The sequence below is a fragment of the Mesoplodon densirostris genome, chromosome X (genome assembly GCF_025265405.1).
Source record: "Mesoplodon densirostris isolate mMesDen1 chromosome X, mMesDen1 primary haplotype, whole genome shotgun sequence".
Taxonomy (NCBI): domain Eukaryota; kingdom Metazoa; phylum Chordata; class Mammalia; order Artiodactyla; family Ziphiidae; genus Mesoplodon; species Mesoplodon densirostris.
This window is the reverse complement of record NC_082681.1, coordinates 5,620,365-5,636,013: the sequence shown is the minus strand read 5'-3', so window position 1 is coordinate 5,636,013 and position 15,649 is coordinate 5,620,365. Positions and strand designations below refer to the sequence as shown.

At 41.9% G+C, this 15,649-nt stretch overlaps 1 protein-coding gene across 3 annotated transcripts in view; it reads left to right on the top strand.

Annotated features, from left to right (window-relative positions):
• Positions 1–15,649, top strand: part of MTMR1 (myotubularin related protein 1) — a 72,325-nt gene that overhangs the window by 47,649 nt on the left and 9,027 nt on the right. For all 3 annotated transcript variants that reach the window (XM_060088126.1, XM_060088125.1, XM_060088127.1), the window contains 2 exons: positions 8,749–8,841; positions 13,508–13,621. In XM_060088126.1, the coding sequence (XP_059944109.1) occupies positions 8,749–8,841; positions 13,508–13,621 (207 nt within the window). The remainder of the gene's footprint in view (positions 1–8,748; positions 8,842–13,507; positions 13,622–15,649) is intronic.

The following is a 15,649-nucleotide window of genomic DNA, read 5'->3' as shown; positions in this document are numbered from 1 at the left end:
TATGTTCCCATATCTCTTCCCTCTTGCGTCTCCCTCCCTCACCCTCCCTATCCCACCAAATCACCGAGATGCTCTCCCTGTGCTATGCGGCTGCTTCCCACTAGCTATCTGTTTTACATTTGGTAGTGTATATATGTCAATGCCACCCTCTCACTTCGTCCCAGCTTACCCTTCCCCCTCCCCGTGTCCTCAAGTCCATTCTCTACATCTGCATCTTTATTCCTGTTCTGTCCTGAGGTTCTTCAGAAGCATTATTATTATTACTATTTTTAGATTCCATATATATGTGTTAGCATACAGTATTTGTTTTTCTGACTTACTTCACTCTGTACAACAGACTCTATGTCCATCCACCTCACTACAAATAACTCAGTTTCACTTCCTTTTATGGCTGAGTAATATTCCATTGAATATATGTGCCACATCTTCTTTATCCATTCATCTGTCAGTGGACACTTAGGTTGCTTCCATGTCCTGGCTATTGTAAATAGAGCTGCAATGAACATTGTGGTACATGACTCTTTTTGAATTATGGTTTTCTCAGAGTATATGCCCAGTAGTGGGATTGCTGGATTGTATGGTAGTTCTATTTTTAGTTTCTTAATGACCTCCATAATGTTCTCCATAGTGACTGTAACAATTTACATTCCCACCAACAGTGCCAGAGGGTTCCCTTTTCTCCACACCCTCTCCAGCATTTTTTTTCTAGATTTTTTGATGATGACCATTCTGACTGGTGTGAGATGATGTCTCATTGTAATTTTGATTTGCATTTCTCTAATTATTAATGATGTTGAGCATTCTTTCATTTGTTTGTTGGCAATCTGTATACCTTCTTTGGAGAAATGTCTATTTAGGTCTTCTGCCCATTTTTGGATTGGGTTGTTTGTTTTTTTGATATTGAGCTGCATGAACTGCTTGTAAAGTTTGGAGATTAATCCTTTGTCAGTTGCTTCATTTGCAAATATATTCTCCCATTCTGAGGGTTGTCTTTTGGTCTTGTTTATGGTTTCCTTTGCTGTGCAAAAGCTTTGAAGTTTCATTAGGTCCCATTTGTTTATTTTTGTTTTTATTTCCATTTCTCTAGGAGGTGGGTCAAAAAGGATCTTCCTGTGATTTATGTCATAGAGTGTTCTGCCTGTGTTTTCCCCTAAGAGTTTGATGGTGTCTGGCCTTACATTTAGGTCTTTAATCCATTTTGAGTTTATTTTTGTGTATGGGGTTAGGGAGCGTTCTAATTTCATTGTTTTACATGTAGCTGTCTAGTTTTCCCAGCACCATTTATTGAAGACGCTGTCTTTTCTCCACTGTATATTCTTGCCTCCTTTATCAAAGATAAGGTAACCATATATGTGTGGGTTTATCTCTGGGCTTTCTACCCTGTTCCACTGATCTATATTTCTGTTTTTGTGCCAGTACCGTACTGTCTTGATTACTGTAGCTTTGTAGTGTAGTCTGAAGTCAGGGAGCCTGATTTCTCCAGCTCCATTTTTCTTTCTCAAGATTGCTTTGGCGATTTGGGGTCTTTTGTGTTTCCATAGAGATTGTGAAATTTTTTGTTCTAGTTCTGTGAAAAATGCCGTTGGTAGGTTTTTTTTTTAAACAAATTTATGTATTTTATTTTATTTGGCTGCATTGGGTCTTCGTTGCTGCTCACAGGCTTTCTCTAGTTGCGGTGAGTGGGGGTACTGTTCGTTGTGGTTCGCAGGCTTCTCATTGCGGTGACTTCTCTTGTTGCAGAGCATGGGCTCTAGATGCACGGGCTTCAGTAGGTCTGGCTCACGGGCTCTAGAACGCAGGCTCAGTAGTTGTGGTGCACAGGGTTAGTTGCTCTGTGGCATGTGGGATCTTCCCAGACCAGGGCTCAAACCCGTGTCCCCTGCATTGGCAGGCGTATTCTTAAGGACTGTACCACCAGGGAGGCCCACCATTGGTAATTTGATAGGGAGTGCATTGAACCTCAATCAAAGTAGATTGCTTTGGGGAGTATAGTCATTTTCACAGTGTTGATTCTTCCAATCTAAGAACATGGAATATCTCTCCATCTGTTTGTGTCATCTTTAATTTCTTTCATCAGTGTCTTATAGTTTTCTGCATACAGGTCTTTTGTCTCCTTAGGTAGGTTTATTCCTAGGTATTTTATTCTTTTTGTTGCAGTAGTAAATGGGAGTGTTTCCTTAATTTCTCTTTCAGATATTCATCATTAGTGTATAGGAATGCTAGAGATTTCTGTGCATTAATTTTGTATCCTGCTACTTTACCAAATTCATTGATTAGCTCTAGTAGTTTTCTGGTAGCATCTTTAGGATTCTCTATGTATAGTATCATGTCATCTGCAAACAGTGACAGTTTTACTTTTCTTTTCTGATTTGGATTCCATTTATTTCTTTTTCTTCTCTGATTGCTGTGGCTAAAACTTCCAAAACTATGTTGAATAATAGTGCTGAGAGTGGGCAACCTTGTCTTGTTCCTGATCTTAGTGGAAATGGTTTCAGTTTTTCACCACTGAGGATGATGTTGGCTGTGGGTTTGTCATATATGGCCTTTATTATGTTGAGGTAAGTTTCTTCTGTGTCTACTTTCTGGAGAATTTTTATCATACGTGGGTGTTGAATTTTGTTGAAAGCTTTTTCTGCATGTATTGAGATGATCATATGGTTTTTCTCCTTCAGTTTGTTAATATAGTGTTTCATATTGATTTTGTGTATATTGAAGAATCCTTGAATTCCTGGGATAAACCCCAGTTGATCATGGTGTATGATCCTTTTAATGTGCTGTTGGATTCTGTTTGCTAGTATTTTGTTGTGGATTTTTGCATCTATGTTCATCAGTGATATTGGCCTGTAGTCTTGTTTTTTGTGATATCTTTGTCTGGTTTTAGTATCAGGGTGATGGTGGCCCTGTAGAATGAGTTTGGAAGTGTTCCTCCCTCTACTATATTTTGGAAGAGTTTCAGAAGGATAAGTATTAGCTCCTCTCTAAATGTTTCATAGAATTCACCTGTGAAGCCATCTGGTCCTAGGCTTTTGTCTGTTGGAATATTTTTAATCACAGTTTCAATTTCAGTGCTTGTGATTGGTCTGTTTATATTTTCTATTTCTTCCTGGTTCAGTCTCGAAAGGTTGTGCTTTTTTAAGAATTTGTCCATTTCTTCCCAGTTGTCCATTTTATTGGCATATAGTTGCTTGTAGTGATGTCTCATGATCCTTTGTATTTCTGCAGTGTCAGTTGTTACGTCTCCTTTTTCACTTCTAATTCTATTGATTTGAGTCTTCTCCCTTTTTTTCTTGATGAGGCTGGCTAATGGTTTATCAGTTTTGTTTATCTTCTCAAAGAACCAGCTTTTAGTTTTATTGATCTTTGCTATCATTTCCTTCATTTCTTTTTCATTTATTTCTGATCTGATCTTTATGACTTCTTTCCTTCTGCTAACTTTGGGGGTCTTTTGTTCTTCTTTCTCTAATTGCTTTAGGTGTAAGGTTAGGTTGTTTATTTGAGATGTTTCCTGTTTCTTGAGGTAGGATTGTATAGCTATAAACTTCCCTCTTAGAACTGCTTTTGCTGCATCCCATAGGTTTTCGGTTGTCGTGTTTTCTTTGTCATTTGTTTCTAGGTATTTTTTGATTTCCTCTTTGATTTCTTCAGTGATCTCTTGGTTATTTAGTAGCGTATTGTTCAGTCTCCATGTGTTTGTATTTTTTACAGTTTTTTCCTGTAATTGATATCTAGTCTCATAGCGTTGTGATTGGAAAAGATACTTGATACAATTTCAGTTTTCTTAAATTTACCAAGGCTTGATTTGTGTACCAAGATATGATCTATCCTGGAGAATGTTCTATGAGCACTTGAGAAGAAAGTGTATTCTGTTGTTTTTTGGATGGAATGTCCTATAAATATCAATTAAGTCCATTTTGTTTAATGTGTCATTTAAAGCTTGTGTTTCCTTATTTGTTTTCATTTTGGATGTTCTGTCCATTGGTGAAAGTGGGGTGTTAAAGCCCCCTACTATTATTGTGTTACTGTTGATTTCCCCTTTTGTGGCTGTTAGCATTTGCCTTATGCATTGAGGTACCCCTATGTTGGGTGCGTAAATATTTACAATTGTAATATCTTCTTCTTGGATTGATCCCTTGATCATTATGTAGTATCCTTCTTTGTCTCTTGTAATAGTCTTTATTTTAAAGTCTATTTTGTCTGATCTGAGAATTGCTACACCAGCTTTCTTTTGATTTCCATTTGCATGGAATATCTTTTTCCATTCCCTCACTTTCAGTCTGTATGTGTCCCTAGGTCTGAAGTGGGTCTTTTCTAGACAGCATATATATGGGTCTTGTTTCTGTATCCATTCAGCCAGTCTATGTCTTTTGGTGGGAACATTTAATCCATTTACATTTCAGGTAATTATCAATATGTATGTTCCTGTTACCATTTCCTTAATTGTTTTGGGTTTGTTATTGTAGGTCTTTTCCTTCTCTTGTGTTTCCTGCCTAGAGAAATTCCTTTGGCATTCATTATAAAGCTGGTTTGGTGGTGCTGAATTCTCTTAGCTTTTGCTTGTCTGTAAAGGTTTTAATTTCTCCATCGAATCTGAATGAGATCCTTACTGGGTAGAGTAATCTTGGTTGTAGGTTTTTCCCTTTCATCACTTTAAATATGTCCTGCCACTCCCTTCTGGTTTGTAGAGTTTCTGCTGAAAGATCAGCTCTTAACCTTATGGGGATTCCCTTGAATGTTATTTGTTGCCTTTCCCTTGCTGCTTTTAATAATTTTTCTTTGTATTTAATTTTTGATAGTTTGATTAATATGTGTCTTGGAGTGTTTCTCCTTCGATTTATCCTGTTTGGGACTCTCTGCACTTCCTGGACTTGACTGACTATTTCCTTGCCCGTGTTAGGGAAGTTTTCAACTATAATCTCTTCAAATATTTTTTCAGACCCTTTCTTTTTCTCTTCTTCTTCTGGGACCCCTATATTTCGAATATTGGTACATTAAATATTGTCCTAGAGGTGTCTGAGACTGTCCTCAAGTTTTTTCATTCTTTTTTCTTTATTCTGCTCTGCAGTAGTGATTTCCACTATTTTATCTTCCAGGTCACTTATCTGTTCTTCTGCCTCATTTATTCTGCTATTGATTCCTTCTAGAGGATTTTTAATTTCATTTATTGTGTTGTTCATCATTGTTTCTTTGCTCTTTAGTTCTTTTAGGTCCTTGTTAAACATTTCTTGTATTTTCTCCATTCTATTTCCATGATTTGGGATCATCTTTACTATCATTACTCTGAATTCTTTTTCAGGTAGGCTGCCTATTTCCTCTCCATTTGTTTGGTCTGGTGGGCTTTTACCTTGCTCCTTCATCTGCTGTGTATTTCTCTGTCTTCTCATTTTGTTTAACTTACTGTGTTTGGGGTCTCCTTTTTGCAGGCTACAGGTTTGTAGTTCCCGTTGTTTTTGGTGTCTGCCCCCAGTGGCTAAGGTTGCTTCAGGGGCTTGTGTAGGCTTCCTGGTGAAGGGGACTGTGCCTGTGTTCTGGTGGCTGGGGCTGGATCTTGTCTTTCTGGTGGGCAGGGCCATATCCTGTAGTGTGTTTTGGGGTGTCTGTGAAGTTAGTGTGATTTTAGGCTGCCTCTCTGCTAATGGGTGGGGTTATGTTCCTGTCTTGCTAGTTGTTTGACATAGAGTGTCCAGCACTGGAGCTTGCTGGCCGTTGAGTGGAGCTGGGTCTTAGCATTGAGACGGAGATCTCTGGGAGACCTCTCGCCGATTGATATTACGTGGGGCCAGGAGGTCTCTGGTGGTCCAGTGTCCTGAACTCAGCTCTCCCACCTCAGAGGCCCAGTCCTGACAGCCGGCCAGAGCACCAAGACTCTGTCAGCCACACGGCTCAGAATAAAAGGGAGGAAAAAAAAGAAAGAAAAAAAATTTAAAAAAAAAATAAAATTAAATTAAAAGTTTTAAGTAATAAAAAAAGAAGAGAGCAGCCAAACCAATAAACAAATCCACCAATGATATCGTGCTAAAAACTATACTAAGATAAACATAAAAATCAGGAAAAAGTCAGTTGCATACAGTAAACCCCAAGTCTACAGTTGCTCCCAAAGTCCACCGCCTCAATTTTGGGATGATTCATCATCTATTCAGGTATTCCACAGATGCAGGGTACATTAAGTTGACTGTGGGGATTTAATCCACTGCTCCTGAGGCTTCACTCTCCCTAGCTTCTTAATGTTGGGGTGCCCTAGATCTCAGTCCTCACATCCTTTCTTTTCTTTCTGTATGCTTCATCCCTCACTGATCTCAGCCAGTCCCATGATTTTAAATGCATGTATTTCAAATCTGTCATCTCCTCCCCATTGCCACTCCATCCGCCTTAGTTCAGGCCTGGCCAGCACCCTCAGGACTATTATGGCAGTCTCCCTGTCTCCTTCCAACCCACTGTCCCCACTGTAGCAGATGGGGCATTACGTAAAGCAGATCTGGTGCCGACTCTCCCCAGCACAAACCCCTCCGAGTCTGCCCATGGCCTACCGGGTTGTGGGCAAACTCCTCAGCGCCACATTTGGGGCCCTTGGTGATCTGGCCCTGGCCCACCTTTCCAGCCTCGTCTCACCTCTCTCGCCTTGCCTCAACCATGCCCTGCTACTTATGGCACCCCCGGTGGCCGCCACCAACCCCCCACCCCCTGAGCCTCCCCACTGCTTCTCATAGAATCTATCCCTGACCAGCCAGAAGCAAGTTCCTCCTGGTCCTTCAAGTTCTATCTCAAGTAAGACCTCCTCCATGACTGTGACTCATGACTTTCCCACCTAGCTTCGTCCTCTAGACCATCCTGGGATGGCTGCTTGTTCCTTTGCAGCTCCACCATACGCGTCTCAGACTAGGAAGCCCCGGCGCACTTTATCGCCTCTGTTATTTACAGGTCTTCTCCTGCGACTAAACCACAAGTGAATTATTCATTGAGCACAGATCCTGGGTCTCATGTGTCTTGGTACCCCAGGTTCCTAGCCAGGGGCCTGGCCTCCACTGGACCCCATGAAACCACCTGAAATCCTGAGGGCTGGGTGGGGGGTGCCTTGCACGCACCGTAAGAGTTCAGTGCGTGTCTATTAAAAGAAAGAATGAATCTTAAGTTGTAAACTGTCAGTGCAAAACTTCCCCTGGTACCTTAAATACTGAGGAGTAGGTTACACAAATTATTTTATAAAGGAGTACAGAAATAATTCAGTGCACGCAGCCACTCTGGAAAACAGTATGGCAGTGCCTCAAAAAATTAAAAATAGAACTACCATATGATCCAGCAATTCTGCTTCTGAGTATATACCCCAAAGAAGTGAAAACAGAGACTCAAACACTTATTTGCACACCCATGTTCATAGCAGCATGATTCACAGTAGCCCAAAGGTGGAAGTATCCCAGTGTCCATCAACAGATGAATGGTTAAATAGATTGTGGTCTATCCATACAGTGGAGCGGTATTCAGCTTTCAAAGGGAAGAAAATTCTGACACCTGCTACAACACGGATGAATTAAGAGGACATTATGCTAAATGAAAGAAGCCAGTTGCAAAAGGACAAATAAACTGCATGATTCCACGTGTATGAAGTATCTAGAGCAGTCGAATCTGTAGAGACAAAGGAGGATGAGGGGGTCCAGGGGCTGGGGGAGGGGAATAGGGAGTTACTCTTTCAGATTGGGAGGTTCTAGAGACGGATGCTGGTGATGGTTGTACAACCGTGTGAATGTACTTAATGCCACTGAACTATACACTTAAAATGGTTATGATGGTAAATTTGATATGTATATTTCACTACAATTAAAAGTTTTTTTTAAAAAGAAGGCAGTATACTGTTCCTTTGAGGTGTTTATGTTGACTTGGTCATTTCTTTCTTTTTCTGTCTTTCTTGGTGATGACTTCATAGGCACAGTATTTCTCGATCTTCCTGTGTGGTTATTGCCTTGTATATTCATAACTTTCTTTTTCGTCCTTTTGCTTAGTCATCAAATTACTCGAAGTTTTTGTTAGAATGCTCACTCCTGAGCTGTTTTTAACTTGACATTTTCAGTGTTTTTGTCAGTGCTGTTTATGTGTTTGAAATTATCTTTTACCTTTTAATGTGAATCTATTAACATCTTGTAAAATATCAAAAGGTATGATATACAATACTGGATATCAGTTATGTCTTAAAACTGGAAAAAAACCTGGAGATACAATCCTGGACTGCCTTGAAGACTCCCCATTACCATTTCAACAGTGAGGCTTTGAGGTTCTCTGAGTCATGCAGAATTGGCTAAAACTTGTAGACTGTTAATTGTTGTTTTGATTCTCAGACTTCCTGACATTTCTGGAAAATGGGGGAAAAAACACACTTGTGGAGAAGACAGGCAGTCGTCATGTGCTTTGTGAGCTGCTAATTGCTGGTCCCACATTGACACCGAGCACTCGGTGTGGTGGCTGGGGTGGACTGAAAGGTCGGCTGGCCTTTTGCTTATGACTTCTCCATCTCCACTACACTAAAGGGTACTTATAAAGCAATCAACGTGTAAAAACAGGACGCTGAAATTTTGTTTCCTAAGTAATGGCAGTCGGTTCAACGCAATGAATGTTTTGAGTGCCTTTTATGTGCCGGGAATTCTGTTAGGCCTCGGGACATATAAATGAGGCATGCTTCTTGCCACCAGGCAATTTAAAGTGACTTTTGAGAGGACCATGGCTGGCATACATTAAAATGTTTAACCTCTTGATTGTTTTCAGCGAGTGGGCCATGGCAATGACAACCATGCAGATGCTGACCGATCCCCTATATTTCTTCAGTTTATTGACTGTGTTTGGCAAATGACGAGACAGGTGAGAGATTTCAAGTCTATTTCTGACCTTTATAGTCTGATCCAAGCATATCTTAAAGTTGAAGACAAACTTTAATTTCAGGTTCATTTAAAGTGAAGATGCGTGTGTGTTAAATATGACCCCTTCTGTTATTTAACTTAGTTTGATTCTAATTACTTAGAAATATAAGCAGAAAATTGGAAACCAACTTCACACCAAAAGGTGCTTTTCTCCTGCAAGTGGCGTTTGTCCGTCATGCTGTCCAGCAGCTGTGCAAACCCTGCCCCTCAGTCCTTCTCTTTCTTTCACTTGCCCTCTCTCTGTCAGGGTAAGCAAGCACAGCCCGCTGCTGGGCAGGTACTGGAAGATTCCCAGGTGTTAGAAATGGGGATGTGACTGAACAAAGGGGGTGGAGACCAGGGAATCCAGGACCCTCTATGCCCCACCCCAGGACACAGCCCCTCCCACCCCAAGGTGAGGAGGAAAAGGACTGTCCCAGGACCAGTGGCAGATAGGAAGCTGCTGAGTGTCTTGTCATTTCTTACCCGGCAGTGCATGGGGTCCTGTTAAGCCAGGTGGCCACGCAGGGGTCTCCCTTCCATAAGCCAGTCAGCCCAATGGTCAGCGGGCCAGAAGGCATGTGCTGTTTCTTCCCTCATCTCCAGCGTCGAAACCCAGTTTGGGGTCTTACCCTCATGATAGGACACTGTGCCATACAAATGGACCTAGAATCAGAGCCAGAGAACAACCCAGAGTGCCGGAGAGAGCCAGAGGGCCAGAGACAGGAGGGAAACCAAAATAGAGGCAGAGATACAGTGAGAGGGACAGAGGCGAGGGAGAGGCAGAAAGAGCTATAGCAAAATACAGAGCCCTTTCCAAAGTACCTGCTTGGGTGGGATTATGGGGAAGAGAGGATAGAAAAGCATGGCCTGGGCTCTCTCCTTCCTGTTGACCTGGAGCTCTGGCCTTGACTGCTTCAGGCACATGAAGGGGACCATATCATATTAAAGATGCACCTGCTTGGGCCCTGCCCCTGGATACCCTTCTTCCTGTGGGCCTGGGGAGAGGCCCAGGTGTGTGTAGTTCTTAAAAGCTCCCCAGGTGGTTCTGATATGAAAATGAGTTACAGGACAAGTGATCCAGACAAGTGGTTCCCAGTGCAGTCCTGGGGCCAGTAGCCTCAGCCTCCCCGGAACTAGAGATGCAGATTCTCAGGCCCTGCCCCAGACCTGCTGACCCTGGATGGGGGGCAGCACTCTGTTTCACAAGCCCTCCAGGGATTCTGCTCTACTGGGGTGCTGCTTAAACTTCACAGTGCACACAAATACCTTGGGGATCTTGTCAAAATGCAGTTCTGATTCATGGGTCTGGGGCAGAGCCTGAGAGTCTGCATTTCTAACAAGCTCCCAGGCTGTGCTACTGGTCTACAGATCACACTGGAGTAGCAAGAATCATGAGAGAATAGATAGATACACCTTCAGAAATTAGAAAAAAATTGGGGTGGCGTGGGGTTCTAAGCAGCCAAAGTAGATTTCACGAAGTCCTCAGGCCCTCCCTTAGAACTTCCTCGTACTTGTAGACCTAGCTTCCCCAAGCTGACTGGGCTCCTGCATCATCTGAGTGCTAGTTCATGGCTGATTCAAAGCAGCCAGTTAGGTAGAGGGGTGGGGGGTAGAGGAGGGGTGGTCTCAGCCGCAGGCACCCGATGGTATGAGTAACAGGGAACAGCAAACACATACTCAAAAGGCATGGACACTAGCCTGAAGCCTTACTGTTTTGTAGTGCCATGTACTCGCAATTTGTATTGATTCCAAGCCAGTAACAAAATTAAATGATGCTTACATTCAGGTTAAGACAAGAAGGTATGAAATACATTTCAGAAAAATTACATTAAAAGGCTGAACACAGAAAATAATTCTGATGCTTCTGAAGGGATAAACACCATTTTTGTGGATGTGAAGTAGCTTATTCCTCCCAAATGCCTAAAGTGTGTGTGTGCGTGTGTGTGCGTGTGTGTGTGTGAACATCTTCAAACTGACTTCCATTCTTCATATTGCTTAGTGTCTATTTTCATGTCTGATTTATATAATTTTTTAATGTTTACTTGATTTTTAAGAAAGACAATGAGGGGTTTGGGTTAGAAGGTTTCAGATGCCTCTTACAAGCTTTAAGATTCTGTCCATGAAATGTGTATAATTAATTTCTTTTAAAATACCATTGTTATTGCATTAGAAGGAGACACACCAGTAATAGTCTAACTATGAATTAAGTTACAAGTGAATGAGATATGTAGCTTGTCAGAAAAGATGCATTAATGTGACAAGATTAACTTATTTTTAGGTTTCCTACTGCTAAATCAAATAAGCTAAGTCAGTGTAACGTTGTTAGACATCTCAATGAAATGAACTAGTCTGTGTGCACAAATTGATATCAAAGGAACTGAGGGGAAAAGTCATTGAAGGACTCCAGAGAAGAGTCTCAAAGACATTCTGCAATAACCCCAGTTTAACAGACTTTTTACCCTTTTGGATCGGTTTAATAGTTGATGTTTTTGTCCATCAAGAGGTGCAGAATTTCATGTGGATTTCTATGGGGTTTTTGAGACCACACTTTTTTAAGTATATGGTATAGTTTCTAGGAGAAAAGGATAAAAGAAACTGAATCACAGAAGCTTAATCTTTTATTTGTATCTAGCGGTTTCTACTTCCTCTGATGAAATGTTTCCTGAACTGAGTTTAACACCACAATGCCCTTCGGATGCGAATAGCAGTCCTGACCTAACATGAATAGATGTAGCCTTTGTGTCCCTGTGTTTCGGGTGCCAACCGGCTTGGGCTGAGCCCCGCCCACCCTGACCTCCCATACCTGCTACCCATTTGGCCGGAGTAAGGCTTGTAGTCAGTGGCGATGCCCCCCTCCACGGCCCACCTAACCAAGCTCCCGGATCCAGAATGCGGGCTCAGGATTAGGACTAAAGACTTATATGACTTCAAAAATATGTCAGTAGAAGCTTTGCTGTCCTGTTGATAAATGTATATTTTTAAACGTTTGAAAATGAAATACAGACCTTCCATTTCTATCCTTGATTTAATTGCTTCAGTATATATGTAACTGTTATATTTTTGCTTAAAATTCATAAATTTCTTGGTGCCAATAACATAAATAGAGCATGACTAAGCTGCATAGAAAAATACTAGAAAAAATTGACATAATGTACTTGGCCAGATTTAGTTGTTTTAGTTCATCATTGATTTGGTTCATCATTGATTTAGTTCATCTAAGAACAAGATTTTTTTTTAAAGTTATGTGTTTCTCTGAGAGCAGTCCTTAAGGTAGAGAGAGGCAAATCTTAATCTAGGGCAGCTGAGCAGAATTCCTTAGGTTGGCTAATGTCATAGCCTGGTGAGGAAAATAACAATTTCAGATGGAGTTTGGACAGTCCTGCATTGACCATTGTTTTGAATTGAGAAACTTGTCTCTGGTCTAGTAAAGTAATAAAGATAAGCTTAAAAAATAAGCTTTCCATCAGTGACTCTGGTTGTCACTCTAGCAATGACAGAATTAGTTGTGACAGTGTGCAAACATCTCTGATTAGGGAATAGATCTTTAAAGTACGCTGATGCACAAAAATATGCTGGGTAGTTCTATTTGGTTTTGTTCTAATTGCCTTTGCTTCATTGAGTAGGTGATGAATATTTCACTATGTTTTTACATTAGAATTCTGGTACATGTAGGCTCCCAGTACATGCCTGCTGCTAGGATCATTATCATCGTCTCCAGATCGTCTCTATCATGGCTACTAAATGTCAGCTACTGGCTAGAATCTCACGGCAATGGTAATTCTTTGCTGGAATTCTGCCAGCCCCATTAAGAATTACCTGAAACAGTAATTGAGAGGATCATGTGGTTTTCCTCCTTATTCTGTTAATATAGCAAATTACAATAATAGTTTTTTGTTTGTTTGTTTTTGGTAACCTTGATCTTCAAATCTTAAACCAGCCTTGCATTCCTGAGACAAACCCCACTTGGTCATGTGGTGTTACCCTTTTTACATTATATATTGCCAGGTTCAGTGTGCTTACATATTGGTAAGAATCTGGGGATGTATGTCCATGGAGTTGTCTCTGTGGGAAGGTTTTTAATTTCGAGTTGTTTGTTTAATAGAAAAGGACTTTCTGTTTCTTCTTCAGTCACTTACCTGGGAATCCCCCTCCCTTCTCTGTGACTCAGAATGTGCTTCCACAAGGGAAGCTGGGACAATAGTAGGACTTGTCTCATTGGTTTCCATTCTGAGCTGGGGCAGGGTGTGGTTATCATAGTCCTGTGCTCCTGGCTGTTGCCAGTGTCTACAAACAGCTGGGTCATATATTTTGTCCAGCTCTCTAGTTGTTTCTGGCAGAAGGATGAATGCAGGCTGTTCTGCCATCGTGGCAAGAAGTGGAAGCTCCATAAGCTTTCTTAGGCACTGAAAAGTACAACAGTTTTTGCTGCTTTAGGTTGTTTCTCAGCCAGATCTATAAGCTTGGCCCGGAAACTAGAGACAATTAAGTTCTACATGGCCTCAGTTTTCCTTTTAATCTTTGACTATATTCCAAGTTGTAGCTTAGCTGTCTTTCACAAAAAAATTAGTACCAGTTTGTTTAGAAATTGAACTTAAATCTAAACCTTATTTCTCTCTCCATTTAAGTTTCCTTCAGCATTCGAGTTTAATGAACTATTCTTGATTACAATTTTGGATCACCTTTATAGCTGTCTCTTTGGGACTTTCTTGTGCAACTGTGAACAGCAGAGACTGAAAGAGGTAAGTGTATTATATCCTCTGGCTTTCCTGATTGCTCAAGTGCCTTTCCCATTAAGTGCCACTGCAGAAGGGGGACTGAATGGAGAGGGGACTTGGGTCTCGCCCTGCTGTTGTCTGTAAATGGAGGGGTTGCACGAAATGCCCTCCCAGGGTTCACCAGCCCCAGCGCATGTGTCTAATCTTCCAGCTGAGTTGACGAAAGCCCCTTCGTTTAAGGGTGCTGGGGCCCAGGGAGCCCACAGCTCCCTGAGGTCTCTAGGGTCAGGACTAGACTCTGTACCCCCTAATCTCCAAAATGCCATGATCCTGCTCATCTTCCTCTGTGCTCTTGGGCAGAAGGGTACTGGGAGACCGTGGACAAGGAAGTCTGTAGATGAGCCCAAACCTCTCCCGAGGTAGCAAGCTCAAGTTTGTTTCCATCAAGCTGATAAAGGAGCAGTTACCAAGCTTCTCTGTTAGATTTACCTCTTCCTTTTCTCCTCACTTTGGGATAAAAGACAGAAATGATCAAAAGTGAGGAAGCATTGGGAGAAGGCAGCTTAAAGAGTGTCCTCTGGTTCATAGAAAAGGACTTCTGCCAGCGGGTTTAGTGTGCTAGAACATTCGAGAACTTAGGAGAAAATGGCAGGCCCCCAGAGCCCGCTTCCGTCTCTCTCAGCGCACAGCTGACCACTCCCTCACCCCATGCCCTCTCTGGTTCTCCCCCACCTCGCTGGCCTTCCCTGCTCAGTCTCTTTCCTTTTAACCCATCTCTAAACTTGGAGTCGCCCGGGCCCAGGTCCTCTTCTTGTTCTCTCTCCAGGTAACTTCATCTGTCTTGGGGATCCAAATGCTGTTTTCCTCTTCCTCCCCCACCCTTTTGCATCCCACTCAGTGGCACCTCTGCCCATCTAGATGCTAAGGTCACATACATAGGGGTCATCTTCAATCCCTCCCTCGCCCTCACCTCAGCTGCCACGTTCAGTCCCTCAGTGAGTAATGCCAGCCCTGTCCCCAGGATGGATTTGTAATCTGGCCACCCCTCACTACTCCGCCACGACAAGCCTAGTTGAAGCCTACCCAGCCCGCAGTCTTGCATCTGGAACTAAGGCAGCTGCCCAGAAACGAGCATTTCTGACCTCCAGTGAATCCAAGCATAGCGACCAGGGCAGCGCTCCCAAACTTCAGACTGGTCACATGCCTCTCCACTGCTTGAAACCTCCCTGTGGCTTCCCACTGTGATCAGGGTCAAGTCCACATTCCTGAGGGCCCAGTGTGATGGGGCCCTGTTAACCTCCTAATGAAGAAAAAGAATTTAAATGAGTGAATTTTATGGTATGTGACTTATCTCAATAAAGCTGTTTTTAAAGAAAATGTCAACAGAACAATATGGTTCATATGTAGAATTTAAATCCTTATGGTCTTATCTTTTTTTTTTAAATCAAAATGTACTCTAAAAAATCAGCTCTCTTGAGATATAATTTACATACCATACAATTAACCCTTTTAAAGTGGACTGTTCAGTGGTTTTTAGTATATTCAGGGTGCAACCATCCCCACCATCTAATTTCATAAAATTCTCATCACCCCAAAAAGAAATCCCATACCCGTTAGCGGTCACTCCCGATTCCTCCCTCCGCCCAGCTCCCGGCAACCACTAATCTACTTTCTGTCTCTTATGAATTCACCTCTTCTGGACATTTTGTACAAATAGAATCATACAGTATTTGTCCTCCTGTGTCTGGCTTATTTCACTAAGCATACTGTTTTCAAGGCTCATCCATGTTTAGGATATACCAGTGTGTCATTCCTTTTTCATGACTGAATAATATTCCATTGTATGGACAGACCACAATTTGTTTATCCAGTCATCAGCAGATGGACATTTGGGTTGTTTCTACTTTGGGCTCTTATGAATACTGCTGCTATGAACATTCATGTTCAAGGTTTTGTGAGGACATATGCTTTCACTTCTCTTGGGGAGACACCTAGGAGTCGAATTGCTAGGTTCATATGGTAGCTCTCTGTTTAATCCTTTGAGGAACCACC